The following is a 23,257-nucleotide window of genomic DNA, read 5'->3' on the forward strand; positions in this document are numbered from 1 at the left end:
AAGGGACTCTATCCTGCCTGAAAACCCCACCTCACTGGAAGAACCTCACTTTTCCTTGAGGTGTGACTCACTGGAATTTTTTCACCCTGCACTGAGCCAAAAATCTGTGTGCTAAAGGCTAAAAATTTGTGCGCCAGTGCACGCTATCGCAGTTTAGTGGGAACACTGCACCCACCTCTGGGAAGCTTGATACTCTCCTGTATGTGGGACTGCAAAGAAGACCAAAGATGAAAACAGGGTTGCACTTACCTGTAACTGTTTTCATTGAGTTGTCTTCTATGCAGGCACACATTCCCTTCCGCCTACCCCACTGGGAGGTCTTACAGTGGCTTGTTTCGCTGCAGGAGGGCTCAGTGATGTGGAAGGACTGAGGAAAAATGGTGTCCCCCTTTGTCCTCAATGCACTTTTGGCGGGAATGCTGTGAGCATGAGCCAAGGTGGGGGTGCACCCTCTGCACTCCTAAGAACCTAGAAAATTTTCTCTGTTGGCAAGCCTGTGTATGCGCAATCCCCTATTTTTGGCTGCACAGAAGACAACTCGATGATCAACAGTTACAGGTAAGTGCAAACCTGTTTTGCCTTCAGTTTTAAATAAGATTTTACTTGGAAGTTAAAGTGGTTAGAGTTGTTTACCGGTTTGTTTCAGAAGGCTCAAAGCAATGGCCCTGAGAAACAAGAGAAAGAGGGAGTGATCCAGAACTTCAAACGAACTCTATCAAAGAAAGAAAAGAAGGAAAAAAAGAGGCGAGAGAAAGAGGCATTGCGGCAAGCTTTGGATGATAGACCATTTCATGGGGATGATATGTGAGTTTCAGTTCCTAATTTATACATTCGTGTACATAGATGAATAGTTCCAGAGTGGAGATAGAACACTCTTGTAACATGGGTTGGTTCTTGCATGGCTAACTATAATTTGTTCAGAATTGGTGGGTTTTTGTTTTCATAAGTACACACACATGATTTATTGTGAGGAGAGGATTTTGATGTAATTTAAATTTACAATATTTTTACCTCTTTGTCAGCATAAATTTTGTGGTTTGTGTATTTTCTTCTGTGATTGTTGTGTGAAGGAAAAGAGCAGATATGACAGGAATGCACAGAATCTACTACCTTTGTCTTCCCTCTTGCTTGAAGGATTTTTGATGTGTCTTTTCTTACAATACATTCAGTGTGTCTTGGCGGATGTTTCCCTTAAATCCTCTTCCCAGGCAAGAGCTAGACTTGCCAACTCCAGATCCTGAAAGTCCTGAAGATTTGAGGACAGTGTCTGGGGAAGGGTAGAGTTTGGAGAGCGAAGGGAACTCATGAAAGATATGACATCACATCCAGGTCAAAGATCAGCGTATCCCATTCTTGTGAGGTTGCTTCCTCCCACCAAAGTCCAATGTCCAATTTAAAGTCCAATATAAATTTCATGCCTCCTATCACTCAACTAAAAACATCTATCAAAATTGTCTTCAGACTTTTTTCAGTGTTAAGGAGAAAAAAAATCCAATGTGAAGACTCATAGGAAGATGCCCACCAACAGCAATCCTGTCCTTTCCTAAATTCCTTCTAGCTTTTAGTGTTTTGACAGGCAATTATCAGTCAGTCTCTCTGTGTCTCTGTGGTATACCATAGGAGAAATGGAAGTCCCAGAGCATCAGCTCTCTGTAGCCACCTTAAGACATCTATCAGAAAAGAACTTTGTAGTCTGGAAATCAGTTGTACTTCCAAGAAAACACCAGATCCTACCTGGAAGTTGGCAACTGTAATAGGAACAGCAGCATGATAATGCAGTCTAGTCTAAAGATGTTCCTAGCACATATGGTGCTCTATTCACTTCATAGAGGAGCTCCTTTTAAGGAAATGGTAGATCCACTCTTATTGTTTTTCAGTCTCAGTTTACCTTGATCACAAGCAATTCTCTGATAAAGCCATGCAGCAAAGGCTTCTCAGAGGGAAATGCAGATTGGCAGTTAATATTATTTTTGTGCAATAATATTTAGAAACAAATAGCGGGGAGGGCGGGGTATAAATTGAATAAAATAAATAATACAATAAATATGGTAGCTGATATTTTATTTATTAATTTGACAACTGTTTAGTAGACAACAGCTATAGTTTTAGACATGCATTCCGTTTATCACTTCAGGATCGGAATGCTAGGCAGCTGAGGCAGTCATCATGACTACTTCTCTTAAAAATTGCTTGGACTGGTATGTTCCCAGATTTCTTCAGAATGAATGGTGGTCATCCAAATGTTTCTCAGTTTACCTCAGAAATGGCTCTTGAATTCAGTTTTTTAAAAAATTCTTATTCTTGTGAGTTCTGGAAATTGTCCCATAAATGTATATACTACTTTGCCTGGTCATGTGTGACTTCTATCGAATGTCCATAATTAGGGAGAACAGTTGGTTTTATTTCCTCCCAAATTATATAAAAGCAGTTTTCACTGTGGCAAATATAAGAAGATTGCATGCATATTTTGATATTTAGGTATCTATTTTGATACTTGTGAGCCAGTTTGGTGTAGTGGTTAAGTGCGCAGACTCTAATCTGGGAGAACCGGGCTTGATTCCCCATTCCTCCACTTGCACCTGCTGGATGACCTTGGGCAAGCCATAGTTCTGCCAGAGGTGTTCTTGAAAAAGAGCAGTTTCTGTCAGAGCTCTCTCAGCCCCAGTTTGGTGTAGTGGTTAAGTGTGTGGACTCTAATCTGGGAGAACCGGGTTTGATTCCCCACTCCTCCACTTGCACCTGCTGATGTGACCTTGGGTCAGTCACAAGCTCTGGCATAGCTGTCCTTGAAAAAGAGCAGTTTGTGTCAGAGCTCTCTCAGCCCCACCTACCTCACAGGGAGTCTGTTGTGGGGAGGGGAAGGGAAAGGAGTTTGTCAGCCGCTCTGAGACTCCAAGTGAAGGGCGGGGTATAAATCCAATCTCTTCTCTTCTCTTCTTCTCACAGAGTGTCTGTTGTGGGGAGGGGAAGGGAAAGGAGTTTGTAAGCTGCTCTGAGACTCCTTTGGTAGTGAAGGGCGGGGTATAAATCTAATTTCTTCTTCTCTTCTTCTTGTGTATGTATGCAAAGTTGGTATTTGTAGGCAAAAGAAGCTTTCTGAAGGAAGTTGTTAAATATTTAGTTATCCAGTTTGCAGTCATTAAAAATTCCTCCTCTCTCCCCACCCATAGATGAAAGATGTAAAATGTTAAGCATGATATAAATACTTTTGTCTCCATTTTTGGCCTTTTGATTATTTTCTGTATACTTGATCTGTTAGTCTTGTTATTCCTCTTGGTTTATTTAATCAAGGCACTAATCATCTGGGTAGGTCTCTGCAAGCAGAGAAGTTGATAACTATTTCTGACACTGGAGGGAGAACACTCTCCAATCACGACTGTTATTTAAAGAACACTTTTTTTCTTAACTTTTAAACTACTGTTTTAAACTGCTTTTAAACTACTGTTTAATTGCAAATAGATTGTTATTGATCCCTTAATATATTCAGTTTAATTTCCTTGCTGGTTTGACTGCACTTGATATTCAATAGTACGTACAATATTGTTTATATCAGTACATATCTTGGGTGGAGTTGATATTGTAAGACAAAGCAAAGCTTAGTCTAAGGTGACTGTAATAAAATTTATATGGAACTTCATTATTATGTCATCCCTTTCAGATTCCTTTACATACTTTGTTGTGAATGATACTTTGGGTCAATAGGAATGAATAATGTATGATTCTTTAAATTAATTCGGCAGTGAGAATTCTCGTCTTGCAGCAGAGGTCTACAAAGATATGCCTGAAACCAGTTTCACTCGCACAATATCCAATCCAGAGGTGGTAATGAAAAGACGGAGACAACAAAAACTTGAGAAAAGGATGCAAGAGTTCCGGAGCTCTGATGGCAGGCCAGATTCAGGTGATGGTTTAATCACAAAATGTATGAAAGGTGAAGCTGTTCAGAAACTTTCGAATTTGCCTGTCTCCATTGAGCCCTTTTTTTTTTTTTAATATTTTATTATTTTCCAAATAACATGATTGCAACACAAATCATACATTTTAAAGTGCTATACAAATTAATACATTCTCTAATACACCATATCACTGGCAATGTCTGCTTACATTATAAGTGTTAAGAACAAAAAGAATTTCCTTTGTCATTACCAGTGGTAGCTTAAGAAACTATTTTATTCCTTCTCCTTGAACTCATGCCCAAATAATACATAATTAATAAAGAGATTTTTTAAATTTATCCCAAGCTGTTTCTCATGTATCTTAACTATATTATTTTATGCCTTTTAATTACTCTTAGTGAGCCCTTTGAATATGATTCAGAGAGTTGGTTGTGGTCTGTTAATCTTAGAATCCCTCCTTTCCTTTTTTCCATTGTACAGTAAAATCTTTGTTATCCAGCTGTACGGGAAATGGGGTTGTTGGTTAATCAAAAGTGCTGGATACTGAAGCTTATCTCTGCCTTGCCCTCTGCACAGAACAGTAAGCAGTGACCACACCCATCATTTTGGGATCACTATGGCAATAGCCCCCATACTTGGTTGGGACCCTTCCCCTGCCCACGGAGCTGTCTTATGAGGCAGGCAGACAAGTAGGCCAGCTGCCTGGGATCCCTGCAGCAGAGCTGGCTCCCAGCGGCCTCAGGCAGGCTGAAGGGGGTAGTGGCAACTAAGGATGACATCAGCTGGAAACACAAACTGTCAGAAGCCCTGCAGCAACTGGAGGCATCAAGCTGGCTACTTGAAGAGGTTGGATTAGGACATGTGTGTGCCTGAAGATACAGAGTTACAGTTGCTGAGGGGGGAGAATTTGCCCTGTGGGCAGTGACAGTTAACTGAATGTTCTGGATTATCAAGTGCTGGATAATACAACTTTAACCCTACTTTATTAAAGTTGGCATGTCCTCTTGATGTTACACCTTAACATTATGTTACACTCTTCTAAGCCCATTGACTTCATTGGATTTAGAAAGGTGTAGCACTATTTAGGATTGCACTTTGAAATACAGATTGGCATTTTTAAATACCCCACAAGTAGGGATCTTATTTCCTCTGAAGCTTTAAGCAATATTTTTTTATTTTATTTTATTTATTTTATTGGATTTCTATCCTGCCCTCCCCGCAGATGGGCTCAGGGCGGCTTACACTAGAAGTTTATAGAATGATTTAAAAGGGCAGAACCAACCTTTATCTCTTTCAAAATAGCATCCTAAATAGGACATATTTCTTAATCTTTTGAAGTTCAGAATAGATCTGGCCCAATATATTGTCTCCCTTGGATAGGGAAGTCCAAGCCAGAAGCTGCTTCTAGGTTTAGTAGCCATTATGCTTACAGTTACTAGTGAGCTTTTTTGTTATGCTGACTGAGGGATTGGGTCCACTCTGAAAAAATAATTGGACATGAGTAGGCTGGCTTTGTGGGAAGGAAGTCTACTTAATCATTTGATTTAAAAAGTCTGTCTTGGGTGGATGATTGTATGTAGCCTTTATAAATATGTAGGTGGCCTTTGATAGTATCCCTAGAGATCGTTTATGGCAAAAACTGGAAAGGCTTTCAATATGTGGTAGACTATTATGGTTGATACAAACTCTATGTGGAACCCTCTTATGGGGCAAGTATGGTGTAGTACCAAAGCTCATTTAACTGATCTGTTCCCTTTGCAGAATGGGGTTAGGCAGGGATGACTTTTGGCTCCCTATTGAAGACATGGTGCAAAGGTTGAACAAATAATTTTTTCATTATCCCATGCTGGCATCCATTCCGGTTTCTGCCTTGCTCTATGCCAATGGCACAATTATCTTAGCAAGAACTCTTGTAGGATTGTGTTGCCTTATGAAAGCATTTTCTATCTATTGCAAAGAAGGAGGAGTGGTAATTAATCATAGTAAGTGTAAGGTGATGGAATTCTCCAAATGTAAGTCTTGGGGTGTTTTGAATTGGTATGTAGATGGGAAACCTATTGAGCAAGTTAGTAAATTTAGGTATTTAGGAATAATTTTTCATGCAAATATGAATTGGTCATATCCTCTTACAGATGTATACTCCAAAGCTGCAATAGCAATGAAGGCAATTGTCTGATTATTTTTTTTACATGAAAGCTGGAGAATTTGTTTCTGCAGCTGTAATAATATTTAATAGCAAAATTGGGTCACATTTTCTTTATGAAGCCCCTGTGGCTGCTGGGGAACAGATAGATAAAACTTTGATTGCAGTTTTTGCATAGGGTAACAGGAGCACAAAAGGTGGTTGCAGGTGTTATTCCATGTGCAGAATTGGCACAATGTTTCTTGGAGAGTGAGCTGCAACATTTAGGTTTCGGCTAAAAATACACTTTGCAACAGCAGAAAATGGTTATCTGTATTATTTTTAAAAGAATAGATATAAAAGCCCTTGGCTAAGGCTGATCGAGGCACGGCTGCAACTCCTGGGTATATTCTTAGATTATTTTGATAACAGGGATGACAGCTTCACAAACTCTTACAATAAAGAGCCTGTATGAATTGGATTTCCTTAGTACTAGTAGGAGATCCTGTAAAGTATGTTCTCCATTATACTTGGGTCTTTTCCTGTCAAACTCCTTGCCATTATATTTTGAGTTTTTGACAGTACCCAGATATAAGAGACTGTGTTTATGTTGGCTCAATTGAATGCTGTCCCTTTGGAAGAAAAGACAGGCTGTCAGGGGAGGATTCCCTTTGCAGACAGGCTTTATAACTGCACAACAGGAAAGATTGGCACGCTAGAACATTGTTTATTTGAATGTGCCCTGTTTATTTCAATCAGACAAAGCTGGATCTCCCCCTTCATACACGATATGGCAATGGTACCTTCTTCAGAAAGGATTGCTTATGGACCAGAATGGAAGTTAAAACTACCCTGGCAGAAGTAAAATTTGTGTTGATTGTTATTAAACATAAAAATAGGAGGGTTGGTATGTAGTTGATTTTAATTTATTTGACCTGTCAGTGTGAGCCGTTCATAGCCATTGGTCTATAAGAATGGATTCATTAAAGAAAGGAAGGAAGAGAGGGGAACAGCTGTGCATAGGGTATATTTCATTATATATAATACCAAAATAAATACGTACTAGAGATTCCACATTTTAATTAAAATAATGTACTTAGAAGATTTTACAAGGCTTCTTGGCAAACTTGCAGTGCAATCCTCTGGGTATTTACCCAGAAGTAATACCCAGAGAATCTGATGGGGTGTACTTTCTAAAAACTGTGTTTAGGATTGCAGCCTAAAAGTTTGTTGTCCTAATAATCTATTTGGGATCTCTGTTTTCTCCAGTTTATAATATTTCTGCTCTGGCCTGTTACTTGATTCCAAAACCACTGTTTATCAGGATGAAACAGTTACAAGCAACAGAAGTGCAGGAGTGGGAAAATATTATAAGGAGGGCAGTTTGACACTATATTAATCAGTAAACAATCCTTTTAGAGAGGGCAAGGGCCACCTCAAATTGTTAAAGATAGGTAGTGCAGAATTGGTATAAAATCAGATCTAATCAAGGAAGGTGTAGTGTGAAACATAAATAGACTTCTGTTAGACTTGCTTTGTGAAGGTGTGTGACTCATCTGAAACAGACTCAACAGGTTAAAGCATCAGTCAGCCTTATTTCAGAAACACTGTTCTGCCCTTTCTGTCGTCAAGAAAGGTAAGTCCTTCATTGATCTCTGAATTTTTGGTGGTCCTCTGGATTAGATTTGTAAAATAAATGAACTCATGTTTTCAGGATGCATTTGTATCTCATTAAAATGTAATGAAATGTATTTCATAGGTGGAACACTGAGGATTTATGCAGACAGTTTGAAACCAAATATACCATACAAGACAATCCTGCTGTCCACTACAGATACTGCAGATTTTGCAGTTATTGAAGCTCTGGAGAAGTATGGTCTGGAAAAGGAAAACCCCAAGGATTACTGTATTGCTCGTGTGAGTAAATTCAGTAAAGAAAATGATTTGAAGATGGTTTTGATTTCTGAAAGCTAATAATTGGAGCACGTTTTCTTACAACTTAGTAAAATATGATGATGATTCTTTTGGTCCCTTACTCAATTTCAACATTACAAATTTTGTAAAGCGTCCAAATGACTTTTTGTGTAGCAGCTTCATTACAAAATCAATGATAGAGCATTACTTTTTATTTGAAGCCAACACTGAGTGGAGATGACACAATAATGTTTTTCAGGTTTGAGCTAAATGGGTTTCATGTTTTGAACTAAATGAGGCTTTGTAAGGCATACTGATTGTTTATTCTCTGAAACAGTAAAAAGTTTACATTTTAATATGCTTGTTTTTGCTACAACTTTAATACAAAGTGGCTTGAGGAGAAAGACTGTTAGTCATCAAGGGCTGAGTGAACTCACCTATTCTGCCTGCTTGCTCTCAGGGGCTTTTATCTCCTTCCCCAGATACAATGGGATAGATCCTTACTGTGGACTTGAGGCCAAAGCCCATAAATCTAATTTAGCAGTATAGCGGAATTAGCTCTGTTGAATTACAGCCTGAAAGCTCCTATGAATCCACTTTACAATTGCTATTTACAGGCTGGCCTGAGTGGACAGGGAGATGCGTTTGGTCCCTCAGGTTCTTCATATCATGTTTACTTGTCAGCCGCTTTGGTTACCCTGATTGGGCAAAAAGGAGGGATATAAATTTTGTAAATAAATCAAGCTAAGAGTTGATAAGGTTGGGCCAAAATCTTTCTTTTTGTGATACAAAGTGCTATCTGTTGAGTTGATATTTAGCTTGATTTGGCATCTTGCTCAAAAGGAACGGTTATTTTTACTGGAAAGCAGCAAGCATTACTAAAAGCTAACACTGCTGAGTTAGGTTTGCTGTCTGTTTTAAAACAAACGAAGGTTTTTGATAAAAATATTCTAGGTGCCCAGTCACAGATGACCACTGTTTCCTACAGCAGCTGCTAATTGTTCGCTTGTCTTGCTGTTTAGCTGTGTCACCATGAGAAAGTGGTTTGTGATTAGTAACTGTCAGTGACAGAGCTCTGTGCAGAATGTGTTTTGGCGTTTGATTAAAGCTGTGATTGTGATCAATTGCCAAAGGTCCAATCAGTTGAGTATTCTGTGAATGAGTGGTGACTGGAATAGACAACCTGTCCTCTGGCATTATGGCTGAAAGTTTGAAAAGGCTGACCAAAAAGAGAGAATGCTACAGACTTAATTCACCTGTGACAACAGGCCTCTAAGATGTCTCATATGCTGTGAACATAAGATAGACCAGGCCTTGACAAATTTTCCTTTGCTCTAGGGATCAGCCCAGAAATTTAGATTTACTATTCAGCCTTCAGGGTTTTGTATTTTTATGACCATACTTTCTAATTGTTGCTGCGACAAAACCTACTACTAAATACTTCACAGTTTGTTGAAGTTTTATTCAAGCTGTGGTATGACAAAAGTGTTGAAATACATAAATTAAAATTGGAATTACCCTGGCTGTCATCATAATAAAATCATTGCTGAAAATACTAGGCGCCACAATGAAATTTGTAGGTGCCCAGGCTACCTAGGCCTGGAATCTGTCAAACCCTGACAAAGACTTCTGAAACCATCAGGAGTCCATTCCCACACTGAGGGAGGTGGGCTTCTTTAATGGATGATTCCCACTATCTGTCCACTTCAGCTTTGACTTCCTGTCTCCGGTGGTGGTGGTGGGTGGTCACTCTTCATTTCCTGCCTACTGTGGTGCTTAGTGTGTGCTTAGACTGAGTGGAAGTGGGGAATTGTCTTATAATGAGGCTTGATATTCAAAATGTTTTCCAGAAAGAAACTAACAGATAAGAACTAAATTCTCAGTTTTACCATAGCTGTATCTAACTTGCCCATCGTTGTATCTTTACTTAGCATTCTTGGTATGAAGTATATTCCTCGTGTCAGCTTAATTTTCATTTGGCTCATGGCACTCTTTGCTGTATTCCAAGTTTTAGATTGCTTTTCAAAAGGAATGATGGGGTGTTCACTGTTATTTGTATTGGTTTATGAAGCTGCTTTATTGATAATAGCATCCAAAGAACTGTTCTGTTTTTCTGCAGAATAGGGTATTACTGTTAAAATCTGGTTTTGTTTTTTTTAAAGCCAAGATACCTTGTTAGAATAGACCTCGGAAGATTTTAGAACCACTGAAATCAAAATAATGCCATCTTTTGTAAAGACTGGTTCTTCCTGCAAGTTTAAACATTAAAAAGGGAGTGACTGCTCTGATTTCCCAGTAGTGGTTAATATATCTTTGGTGAAGACTTAACAAATGACATTTCCCTAGCCATTGTTGAACCCATAAAAGACGTTTCAATCGTAAGGTACAAATGAGTTCCAAATTTTATTTGTAAGGTTAACATCCTAAACAATATTTCAGTGTTATGGTATATTGTTGGCTATTACTATGTTCACCTATTTTCTTAAAGGGTCTGCAATCATATATTTCTAGCAAAATATAAGCATATAGAAATTTGCTCAGTTTACTTGTGTTGCCTTACATTGTGCTGAGAGAGAACTATATTGCATTCATTGCCTATGGTAACTTTTTCCTTTGCTGTGTCAATTCACTTATTATGAGACACAACTTGGAGAGTATTTCACAGTATATATTAGAACCTCCTTACCTCTTTATTGTATTGTATTGAATGCCAGAATATACCCATTGGTAGTTATTACCCAAATAGGCAGTCTCCTAATTAGTTGGGGGAGTTAGCTTAAAGGAGACAGAGTGAGAGGTGGGTAACTGGGATCTCCACCAGTGTATACCAGGATTTTTCCCCATTAAGAGAACTCTCAAACAAAGGCAGATGTTCATCCGGAAAGGGGTTTTTTTTAATTAAAAGAGAAATAAAAAGGCAAAGCATACAAACACACTTAAACACGTACAAGGCTAGCTAAGAGGAACTCGGAGGAGTGTGAATAGTTGAGGGGAAAGGGGCTGTAATTACCAGATATTGTAGAGGTCCACAGAAGCAGCAGCAAAAGAGTCAGTGTTTCACAGGGAAAAGAGACCCACAAAGTGGGAGTGGATGCTGTTAGTACCAGGAACACACACACTCTGCTGTGGAGCAGTGTTCTACAGTTATAGAGGAAAATGCTCCCTGGGGCAGTCTGATGTGTTTGCCTCCAAAACAATGACTTGATGGGTTTTTCAGAAATGAACAATGATTTGGGTGACCTTGATGAATTTACCTGAGGTGAACTATAGGTGCTAATGGTGCTTTATGACCCTCTGAGAACCCGATGGGGAAACTACAAGGGTTTGTGGATAGTGTTAAGTGTTGCATAATTAGGGTAAATGGATGATGGGAAGGGAGACTGGATGTGCATGAGGTTAATCCCAGGTGAGGAGATCTATCTTGGGAGACCAATTGTCCTGAACTATGCATCTCTTTAGGGTGGGGAGGAGGTTGTCAGTTTGTAAGCCACTCTTTTCCCACACTTCTAAATGCCCAGACTTGTCCTGTCTGGCATTCATTTGGTGTCCTTTTAGGCCAGGCAGTGCATTGCAGCTTATGACATTTGCACAGATATATACATATTAAGAAGGGTATTTATGGTTTTCTGTCTATAAAGTGCTCCTCAGCAAGAGGGAGGGGTCTGACTGCTAACATGGTGATTAGGCTGTTCCTTTGATGTTTTGTATTTGTATATTAGTTAAGCTGTTCATGCTTTTTCATTTAATGATTGTTTTAAAGCATGAAGATAAGTTTTCCTTACTGCTTGTTAGATCACCCTTAACTTTGAGTGTGAGGGGTAGTAAGCAAATATGTTGGGAGTAACAGATTGCCATTTTTCATATTTTCATCCAGCTTCCATACTGAATTCATTTTAAATTATTGCAAATTTAAAGACAAGTATAAATCTTCAACCACATTATTTTTCTTCTCTTTCTGATTTGTAATAACAGATGCATAAAATGGGACGTGAGATATGCTTGGCTATACATTCTTTCCTCCTTGTTAGTTATGGGTCTCAGTAGCCCATTGGATTCAAGGAAGAAGTATGTTGTATAGCTTGTAGCAACATGCTTTCATACTGAGTGAGTGATAAAAGTAGTGTGGTCAAGAGCACTATGGGTAACTGTTCTGAGTAAATTCACTGTTTATCTTTTCTGTAGGTCATGCTTCCTCCTGGTGCACAGCATTCTGATGATAAAGGTGCTAAAGAGTCTATTCTGGATGACGATGAGTGCCCACTTCAGATATTCAGGGAATGGCCAAGTGATAAAGGTAACTAGGTTGTGCAGTGTGTATTTTTAAGGCTCTTAACACCGTGTTAGAGAGAATCCATCTTAGTTTTAGGTATTTGCACTAGGATTGTTGGCTCTTTAAAGAGGACAATATTGGAGCTTTTTCCAGTAGAAAATTGTTTGGTTCTCTGATTATGTATTACAATAAAATGATTCAGGAAGGCACTTTTACGTAGGGAATGGGAATGTATTATCTGTTTGCTGTATGTATTATACTGCTCTCACTTTATGCTTATGTAATACTATTTTCTACATTGTTTAACATATCGTGTCTAATACTCTATGCTTCGTTTTGATTTCTTGTAGTCCTAGTCAGATTACATTATTTATCAGATGTCTTATCCTGTTGATCACATTGAATTACATTGTGCAGTCCTTCTTGAGTCTCAGTGAGAAAGGTGGGCTATAAATAATATAAATAACAAAATTAAATTTATTTAATTTGGATAATGACAGTGTAGAAAGGCAGAGTTGGCTGGTGCATTGTATCGTACAAAGTGTTTCTATGAATTGGAACCGTGACTTTCTCCGTTCCTTCTCCCGCTGCAACCCAACATTCTTGCAGAAATCCATCCTTCCATGGAAACACTCCATTGGAGCCAAGCCAGTAAACATAATCAAGTGCTGTTTTGTAGAAATTTTATTTATGCATGTACTAAAAGCAGTGCAGAACCAATAATCTTTTCGTGTTTCTGTGTTTAGGAATATTAGTCTTTCAGTTGAAAAGGCGGCCACCTGATTATGTCCCAAAGAAGTCAAAGAAACAAATTGATGCAAAGCCATTTAAAGGAAAGGAAAGAGTTGACGGGTCTGGTTATGGCTCTTCCCTTCCTCCAGAGAAACTACCTTATCTGGTTGAACTAAGTCCAGGTAACAGATCCTTTGCAAACAACATCCATTCAGTTTTTAGAATAGTTCACATTAGAAATTGTTTTGGGTAGGCGTAAGTTGAGGGTTTCCTTCCTCTGTGGTGCTTGGGGATTTTATTGTGGTTTGCAAAATGCTTTTAGGACTGCTATAGACATTTATGTATTTCATTATTTATTTACAACATATCTGTGCCACCTTTCCACTCAAATAGGGTTCCCAAGGTAGCAAACATTCCAACATTAAAGCATCAACACATTAAATTCCATTTAAAAAGTGTAAATAACATATTTAAACAATTAAATAAAATGTATAAACATGCATAATAACAGAATCATGGAAGGGGGCTGTCATGACATCTGGGTGTCCCAATGATGTCACCTGGCTGAGATTTTATATGAAAAAGGAATTTAATTATATCCAATTAGCAAAAGGTCTTTTTGGTAGCGAAAGCATGGCAGTGAAACAAAATAAGCCTGGTTCTGGACTAGTAGCTCATGCCAGAATTGAAAAATATAATTTTAGGAATTTATTACAAAAACAGACAAAACATAAAAACACACATGTAAGGGAAAAGAGTGTATAATGGAACAACAAAACAACAAACCTATCTGACTAATGTCTCTAAACACTGCCCCTAAGTGGCTTCAAACTCCAAAGCTCCAGCAGATGTCTTGAGTAGCAGCTCTTCCAGCAGCCAATAATGCAGGGAAGTGGAAGTCCTGAAGAGAATGGTATAGTCCTCTCAGCTTTACACGTGCTTCTCATGTGGCTTTAGCATGCAGCATGTCTTTTGGCTTCTTGCATTCTGCACTGCTTCTGTCGTTAGCATATCCTAAGATAGGATAACCTAACCCCTGCCCTCAAACTCCTATATACTAGCCCAGCTGTCAACTTGCTAATTAGGCAACCAATCAGTATAGTTAATTACTTAATTAGCTGATCTAAGTTGGCATCTAGATCACTAGCTGTCAAAACTGACATTTGAGCTGTAACAGTGTATAGATGGCCAACTGTCGAACAATTATTCTGACTGTTTCTAGCTGCTAGTAATTACACTGTAGAATAACCAAATACAGGTTAAGTATTTGTCTTGAATAACAATCCAGAAAACGCATTTATACATGGGGTTCTAGTTTTCAAATGATGACAGTCAAAAATGAATTCAAGCACTTAACACACAACTGGGGAATCAATTTTGTGACAGGGGCCAATAACAATTAGTGGGGGAATGCCAAAAAAACAAAATCTTCACTCACTGATGGAAAAAGAGAGTAAGGCAGACAGATCTCCCTGGGTAGGGAGTTCCAAGGTTTTGGAACCACAACCCTGAAGGCTTTTTGTGTCTAGCCTTAGATGAAGCATGGCCTCTGAAGATGTCTGGAGTGGATGGATAAGTTCATATGGGAGTGGGCAGTCCTTCAGATATGCTAGCCCCAAACTGTGTAGGGTTTTAAAGGTCAATATCGGCACCTTAAATTGGGCCCAGAAGCAAATTGGAAGCCAGTGTAGATGGACAAGACAGAAGTGACGTGGTCCTTCGGACCCACTCCAGTCCATATTCTGGCTACAGCATTCTGTATCAACTGTGTAGCTTCTGGACAGTTTTCAGGAGCAGCTCAATATAAGAAGAAGAGTTGGTTTTTATACCCCACCTTTCATTACCTGAAGCAGTCTTGGAGTGGCTTACAATCGCCTTCCCTTCCTCTTCCCACAACAGACACCCTGTGAAGTAGGTGGGGTTAAGAGAACTGTGACTGACTCAAGGTCACCCAGCTGGCTTTATGTGGAGGAGTGGGAAGTCAAACACGGTTCTCCAGATTAGAGTCCGCTGCTGTTAACTACTACACCACACTGGCTCTTGGAGCACATTGCAGTAATCTAATCTAGATGTTTAGCACAGGGACATTTACCACAGTGATGAGATTGTTCCTGCCCAAACAGTTCTTTATATCTACAGTTATAGTGGTTTAATGGGAATCTTGTAAAACTAAGAAGCTAAAACCTGCAGAAGGCAATGTTTCACATGCAGCATAATTCTCATTTCGTTTACCCAAAAAATAAGCCTCACTATGTTCATTGGAGCTCACTGGCAAGGGTCTCTAGGCTTACAGCCTTATTGATATTTCAGAAAACCAGAAATTTCTTTATGTTTAATTGGCAATTATGTTTAACATCTTATGTATAGAGTTTTTATTGTCTTGAACTAATCTTTAATTTAGAGACATTTAAAAATCATTCTATTTTAATTACTGCGTATGGTTCCCCAAGCATCTGATAGCTGAAGTCCACAATGCATGCTTAGTTCTTACAGCTGCAGAGGCTTACTTTTAGAGTATGTGTTACTATGTGCCTAGAGAAGCATGTGTTTTTTTAGGAAGCATTCATAAGAACTTGCCTGTTATAGGAACCTGCGTGTTATAAGGAGGCAAGCCTAGAGCATTAACTCATACAGAAATGTAATGGGTAACAGCTACTGCGGTCCGATGATTCTGTTGTGTATGGGTATCATTGGTGATTAATCCAATCACATCTAGGAGGGTTGCCTACCCTGAATAGAGACTGACTGGAAGGGAGGCATGGCCATGTTGGAGGGGCATGCTGTGGAACGATTCCATGGAAGCCATCAGTTTTCTCTGTTACAGGTGTGTTGTCCCTTTCCTTCACTGGTGGATAGTTTTGGAAGTATTTGAGAGCCACTAAGCATAATGGGTCAGTTATATCTGGATTCAAATCCCTGTTTAGCTATGGAACTTGTAAGGTGTCTTTTTAGCCACTTGCTAACTCTCAGACCAACCTAAATGATAAATAATTGGGGGGGGGGTCCATGAAATTCTTTTTTTCTTTCAAAAACAAACAAAAACAGGAAAAAAACACTTAAAATTCAGCAACTAAGTAAGATTTTTAAAAGAATTAAAAGATATACATAAAGTAAAGTGACAGTTATGGTGGATCTAGACATACGTTTCTATAAACAATTTTCAAATATCTAAAAATAAGTCCTTATGCAATTGCGGTCTATATACCACACATTCAAATGTTGATCGAGTTCTAAGGTCTTCAGTCCATTGAGTCACCAGAGGTGTGCTTTTCTCTTTCCAGTGTTGTAATACAAGCCTTTTAGCTGTAGTAAGGGCATGGAGGGTCCATTTCTGTTGTCCATCGGTTAGCCTCTGAAGGATGGGCAGATAGTTTAAAAGTACATAAGCATTCTCAAAAATCAATGGACATTCTAATACAAAATTGATATGAGTGATAACTTCTTCTCCCCAAAACCAAATGACTAAACATGTCCAAAGCATATGTTTATGGGATGCCTCCTGTGAGACAACATCAACAATGAGACATTTTACTCAATCCTTTGCCAAAGAATTGTTGTGATATACAGCAAAAAAAAAAATGTTTAGGATACACTGGACAAGTCTCAACTTAAGAACCACGGAGAGGGCAGGTATAAACTTCAAGGCCATTCCCCATTGTTTTGGAAATATAGGGTGATCTAGCTCCTTATTGTTTTCATTTCTGCATATCATATTTATTAATCAGAATCAAATATTCATAAACAAACATTGTAGGCTTTGTTTTTCTTTGATTCAGTTAGTTTCCAGGAGCAAAGGGGATTTTGAGACGCTTAATATCGCAGGGCCTATTTAGATACCAGCAAATCTTGAAATTGTAGATATTGCCATTCTACAGAAAGTGACAGGTCATTCTAGACCTCAGCTGAGAAAATGACAAAAACTCATAATCATAATCTGTCAATTGGTCCAATGTAAAAGTCCCCCATCAGTCAAAGCCTTCCATAAAAAAGATTTCTTCCCAATTTTTCAATCTGGATTGGTCCATAATGTTAATTTAGAATGTGAAAATGGATCCAATTGATATTGTTGTGCCATTACACATCATTGTTCCTTAGTTGTAGAAATTGTAGGAGGAATGGGGTGCAGTCTAGCATAAGTAGACCCTAATGCATTCCACTTAGAGAGGGGCACCAGACAAGAAGAACTAGTTCAGTAAGGATAGTCCAATTGCAAGGAGTGATCCAGTAATTTGTACAAGTTAATAAGTATCCCTGATGATATAAACTAATATAAAGAAAACCAAATTCACTTCATTGAATAGAAATTGCATCCTCTTTAAAGAAATTTGATGTGGGTGAGAAACCCCACACAAATTTCCAAAACAAAGTATTAATTTTATTAATATATCTGCAAGATATATAGAAAGAAATTGCATGTAAAATAGAAATAATCCTAGGTATAATAATTAATTTTGAGTGTAGATTCTGGTGGGTAGCTGTGTTGGTCTGAAGCAACAGAACAAAATTAGTTGGTCTTAAGGGTGCCACTGAACTCTAATTTTGAGTGTATTTGCTTTGCCCTGTAGAGACCAGTTCAAACTTGACCATTTGTCCAAATCCAAAGATATATCAGCAATTTGTTTGTTAAAATTTAACATAATCATGCATGTAATATCTCTAGAAATCAGTATTCCAAGATATAAGTAATGACATCTGAGCACTACTAAAAATGTCCATAGGCAAATGTACTCTTGTGATATATTGTCTCCCAGTGACATCAACTCAGATTTTGCCCAGTTAATCAAATATACAAACAAGTTTCCAAAAGTATTAATCATATTGCATATATTAATCATATGCAGGAATGGAAGACTGAGGTTCTAAAATAAATAATAAAAGATAATCTGCATAAAGAGTAATTCTAAATTTCAGGGATTTATATGCAAAGCCATAAATGTTATTTTGTCTAAAGGTACAAGCTGAGGTTCCAGATATAAATCAAAAATAAGAGGAGAAATAGGGCAACACTGTGTAGTACCCCTTAAAGTGGGAATGGCGTGGAAGATATGCCATTACTTAGCATCCTGGATCTGAGAGATGAATAAAAAATTATAATCCATTTCAAAAAGTGGTGAGGAAAACCAAATTTAGTCTATGTGACAAAGATAAATTTCCAGTACATTTTGTCAAAAGCTTTTTCAGCATCAAGTGAGAGAATTGCAACTTGACGAGATCTTTTACTATTTAAAGCAATCAGATCAGTGCCCAGTTTGAGCTTCTCAGAGCTTTGCTTACCTTATGTAAATCCTATTTGATCTACATGTACCAGAGTTGTAACAACCTTTTGAAGTCCGTTGGCAATAATAGCAGCTAATATCTTAGCATCCACATTAATCTTCTCCATTTTTGTAATTTAGTTCTGAGTTCTGAGGTCTTTGGAAGAAGTGCATGATAAAACTACAATAATAAAAAATGTAGAAGTACAGTGCAACATACATTGACATCATATTTCAAACTTGGTGAGTTGTAATATTGAAAGGCAGGAATCACAGACCCAGTGAGTAAGCACTTATTAGACATACAAGTAAAATTATTTACAGTACAGCCCTAATGCAGAGATGCACCTTCGAAGCCCAGTAACTTCAGTGAACTTAACTCTGTTTAGGATTGTACTGTTATTTTATTGTCAAAGTTATGTTGCCAGATTCTTTCAATTCTCCTGCACCCCTTTTTAAAGGGTGAAGCATTCTTATAATTTTGGCCCTTTATTCTGTCTCTCAGATGTGTTAGCTCTACTTCCCAAAGTCCTTGATTTTTATTTGAAATCCTCAATTTTTACTTGAAGTTTGTCTGAACTGTATTGACAAATCAAAATTTAGTTACAATTATTCAAAGTATACTGACATATCTTCAAAATTATATATGTGTGATGTATTTTATCTCTTAGTTTTATTGCTGTATTTTGAAAATATTGTGGGTTCTGCATGGAAGGGCAAGAAGAAAACAAACCAGTTTTTAAAAATCATTCTAGAGCTTTCCACTCTTTCTTTACATTTCCGATAACCTATAATTAACATTTTGAAAGAAAAGGAATGCTGGTATTTACACATATTGATAACAGAGCACCTATTCATGTCCCCTGAAACTGTAGTTTTCCAGCATAATCCATTACTAGATAGTTGGACACTAGCAAACTATTTTTGTGGCTGGCTAGTTTTTGTATTGGCAACATACATTTGTGGTTGGCTTTATTATTAGGTGAAAATGTTTAATGTTTGACAGTAGCCTTCAAAATGTTACATCAAATCTGGATAATAAAATCTTATTGATACCACTAACAGTATGTACATTTATTGTTCTAAAAATGGAAAATATTCAGATCAGGTCAAAGCAAGCAGACAGAAAATCTGTTTTACTAGTAACAGTTCTGCTTACCTGGAGTTGGGAGGGCAAAGCAGTAGTCTGTAGTAGCATTTAGGGAAAGCAGTGTATTAATCTTCTTTCCAAGGTAAAAGAAAATGTTATAGGAGAGACCTTGTTTGAATTTCATGTGGCATTTCTCCTCTGGGAGAGAAATGGGCTTTGCATCTTTTGTGAACTAATTTTGTATATGTCTCCTCTGAGAGGGCCTTATTAAAAGCCTGTCAAGATAATACAGGCAAAATTACATCCTTCGTTCAGCTAAATCATTTGGATTGCCTAATGTTGATATTTATTAAAAATAATTTAAAAATATTGTGAATCAGAAGATCAAGGTACATTTTATTAGAGTAGCTAAACACAACATAAACTACGAGGTACATTTTATTGGAGTAGCTAAACACAATCTAAACTACCAAACAAGTGCATTTTGAATATTATAGTGTTTTGAAGACATGCTGATTTGGGTGAGGGGAATGGGGGAATTTTTAATTTTCCAGAAAATGTAGCTGCTGAAAACATTTGTACTTGAACATATTGGAATAAAATGTTCTGGGTGCACTGATAAATAGTAACTGAAGTGGATCTGCTTCCATGTAGGAGATAAAGGATCTGGACATTCCAGAAGCTGTAAAAAAATTTTAAATGTCTGGTCATCAATTACAGCTGCATTTCTGCTAATCAGTCTCCACCTACATAAAACTTCATTTTGAAAGTCATACTGTCTTTCAGAAATACAAACTTACCTTGTTCTGTGGCAACAAGAATTAATATACGTTTCATGGGAAATTTATTTGTGTTACTTAAAACATGTCTGTGCTGCCTTTCCACCAAAGTACAGCCCCTGAGGTGTGGCAAACATTGAAACATTTCAACATTAAATGTGATTTTGGTCATTTTTTTTTAAGTCCTGCCTGCTCCTTGTGACAGAATTTCCCCCCAAATTGGCTATGGAAGCATGTTGACAACTTGACATGTATAATAATTCTACAAAACTTCAAATCTGTAACTAAAATTTGTTGATTTGGCATGGAATGACTTATGTATGTGCTTCAGCACAGTCATTGTTCAGTGCCATCTTTCCTGGTTGAAGTGTAGTATAGTAAAGAGCCTTCTGACTCAATTGCAGCTGTTTTGCTGGGAGATAACCCCCCCCACTTAAAAGTATATAATAAAAAGGTTAAAGTATCTCAATGTTATAAAACATATACCTATATAAAATTGTTTTAATGGGTTTTTATATATAATTATAGCTGATTTTTAATCTAGTACTTTATACAAATATTAAAAAGCATAAAATATGAGCTGTGAGTGTTGCTATACGACCATTCATAATAGATTTATAGCAGATTTAATGAACAAAGGTTTCCAGACAGTTTGATACCCTTACCCCACAGCATTTGTGATACTGGCAACATGTGAATTCCTAATATTGGGAGGGAAAATCCACACCCCAATATTGTAGAGCATGTTCTCATGAAAGAGCAATCTAGTCCTCCATATGGGAGAATGAAGTTGTGGATGAACTTATCATGGCACAGTACTCTTGGGTTTGCATTGCGTAAGATGGTACCTTAGTGTATCAGTAAACTATGGATGAGTGAAAAAGACAATCATTTATAAGGAGAGTCTAATCTGAATCAAATTTCCAGCTTTGGTAGTTAACTGTAGCTTTTCTACTTTGCCTGGTGATTTTTCTGTACTTCTAGCACTTGTTGCTTACTACTTAACAATCGTATTAATCTGTCTACAACACCAGTGTCTGTATATTCTGTGCAGTTTGTAATACTGACAGTGATAAAAGCACTTTATCCTTTGAAACTGAGTAAGTGTTGTAGGCTTACTGTTTCACTCTTTCCTATCTTTTCTTTTCTGTGCCTTCCTCCGCATGTTCTGCATGGTATCTGTTCTGCTGATGCTGCCTTCACCTGGGTCCTGTGCATGTGTTTTCTAATCCCAGGGAGAAGGAATCACTTTGCCTACTACAACTATCACACTTATGAAGGTAATGCTATTTAATACTATTCTTTCTCACTAGTCACTAAACCCTGTACTAGCTAGCAAAAAGGGCTTTTCTCCATTTTCAGAACTTTTTTTGCTTGAATTTATTGGTGCTTAAAACAAAGTGATATGACTATAGGAGACTGAGTGAACTTTTTCTCTTTCTAATGTATAGTTTCAGTGTGTGTAGGAGGGAATTATGTTTTATCATAGTTACTTCATATAGAGCCCATGTACTAGTCTTCAGTACTTTTGCAGGATTTGGGTATTCTCACTTTAACCAAGCGTAGCAGGCAGGGGCCTGCTGAGAGGAATGGGCCTTATAATAACAAATTGCACTGTGAGGCACCCTCAGCAATTCCAGAGATTATTGGCAGTAATACTGATTCATCTTGGAAGGGACAACATTGGGATGGATTCAGTGTTCTTACTTTCCCACCCCTATACCTGCTGCTCTTCCCCTGAAGCATGGTTTATTAGCACAGTCAGTAAAGTCTGATCAGATTATTCATGTGTAGCAGCCCATTGCTGTGTGTTTTGGCTTGGGGCCAACAATTTGAACTCTTAATTTCTAATCTTTGTGTACCCTCTCTCACAAATTAGTAGAGAACAGGGTTCTTCCTCACTCTTTCTATCTGGAGTAAATGTGTGTGATAATCATTTTTTTTTTGGGGGGGGGGGAATCCAACATGGTTGGAAACATTAATACATCTTATTAAAGGTGGTGGTAGAGCTTTGATATGGTTGCTGTTGTTTCTTATCTGTTAGTCCCTGTCTTGCGACTTAACTGCTAGCTGAAATATTCTCATCTAGTTGCTTTCATTTTGTCAGGGAAAAGTCTATATTTGAGTATTGGAAGAAAATTTATTGGCAGGTATTTTTAAAATTTTAGTCTTGAAACGCTGTTTAAAGGAGCAGTCTTTCTGCTAAGGTTTTCAATTCATTATGGTTTCTGAAGAAAATTTAAGACGTGTCAAACTGCTTCTTGAGACACATTTAAAATATCAAGAGCATCTTTGTCTGGTAGTGCAGAGAAGGCTACAGTTTGATGTACAATTCCTATTGGATTCTCTTTAGTAGCTAGCACTATTTTGAATACATCGTATACAATCTGGGATTGTCAGTTTTGCTGATGGTTTAAATTATGCCTTTAAATTGACTGGTTTTTTATGCCACAAACAGTCATGGTCAGCTGGGCTCATTTTTGTTTTGGTTAGTTGATAATTCTCTAAGATAGGATTATTTGTCCTAGATATTATTACTCAACCTACAACCTATCTGCTAAAGATTTGTGGAGCTTTTATGTAAGTGCAGTACTAACCCAAGAAAAATGTGGCTTTATGTTGTAAGATCCTAAGCATGGCTGTTTTCTCCATATACTAGTTACCTGCTTTTGGTTGGCTTTACCTTTAACACCCTTCTTGGTTGAGGTCCTATATGATCACCTCCTCCCATTTGCCCCCTAATCAGGACAGGAACCCCTATTAGAAGTTCTGTTTATCTGCCAGGTGAGAACAATGGTGCCAAGGTCTTCTTCAGTGGAATCTCTTCCCTAAGGAGATGTGGAAGGCACCACTCCTCTTGTCCTTTTGAAGGGCTGTTATTTTACCTGACATTTGGGAATGAAGGGTAGATGTCCTATGATTCGATGTTTTAGCCTGTAAGTGTTCTAGATAGTGATTAACTATTTTTGTGATGGATGTTGCTGGTTTTATGAACCCCTTCACAGGTGTAAACCAATGTCTGCAAGGTCTGAGCACATACGGCAGATACACATGCAAACACTAAAAATAAAATTAACCCTGAATTCAGCTTACAACATGAAATTTTGAAACATATGTCATGTTTGGGAAACGGGACAGAATGTATGTGGACATAATTGCCAGAAAAGTCCTCATTTTAAAATTGCGAAGTCTTTTTCTC

The 23,257-nt window shown here is 37.8% G+C and overlaps 1 protein-coding gene across 1 annotated transcript in view; it reads left to right on the forward strand.

The window, feature by feature from the left end:
* MLLT4 (myeloid/lymphoid or mixed-lineage leukemia; translocated to, 4) overlaps positions 1 to 23,257 on the forward strand; it is a 170,694-nt gene that overhangs the window by 52,591 nt on the left and 94,846 nt on the right. The window contains exons 4-8 of the mRNA XM_015422166.1: positions 647 to 804; positions 3,741 to 3,901; positions 7,778 to 7,935; positions 12,115 to 12,226; positions 12,949 to 13,116. Of these exons, the coding sequence (XP_015277652.1) occupies positions 647 to 804; positions 3,741 to 3,901; positions 7,778 to 7,935; positions 12,115 to 12,226; positions 12,949 to 13,116 (757 nt within the window). The remainder of the gene's footprint in view (positions 1 to 646; positions 805 to 3,740; positions 3,902 to 7,777; positions 7,936 to 12,114; positions 12,227 to 12,948; positions 13,117 to 23,257) is intronic.

Source organism: Gekko japonicus, unplaced genomic scaffold (genome assembly GCF_001447785.1).
Source record: "Gekko japonicus isolate JY-2015 unplaced genomic scaffold, Gekko_japonicus_V1.1 scaffold347, whole genome shotgun sequence".
NCBI classification, from domain to species: domain Eukaryota; kingdom Metazoa; phylum Chordata; class Lepidosauria; order Squamata; family Gekkonidae; genus Gekko; species Gekko japonicus.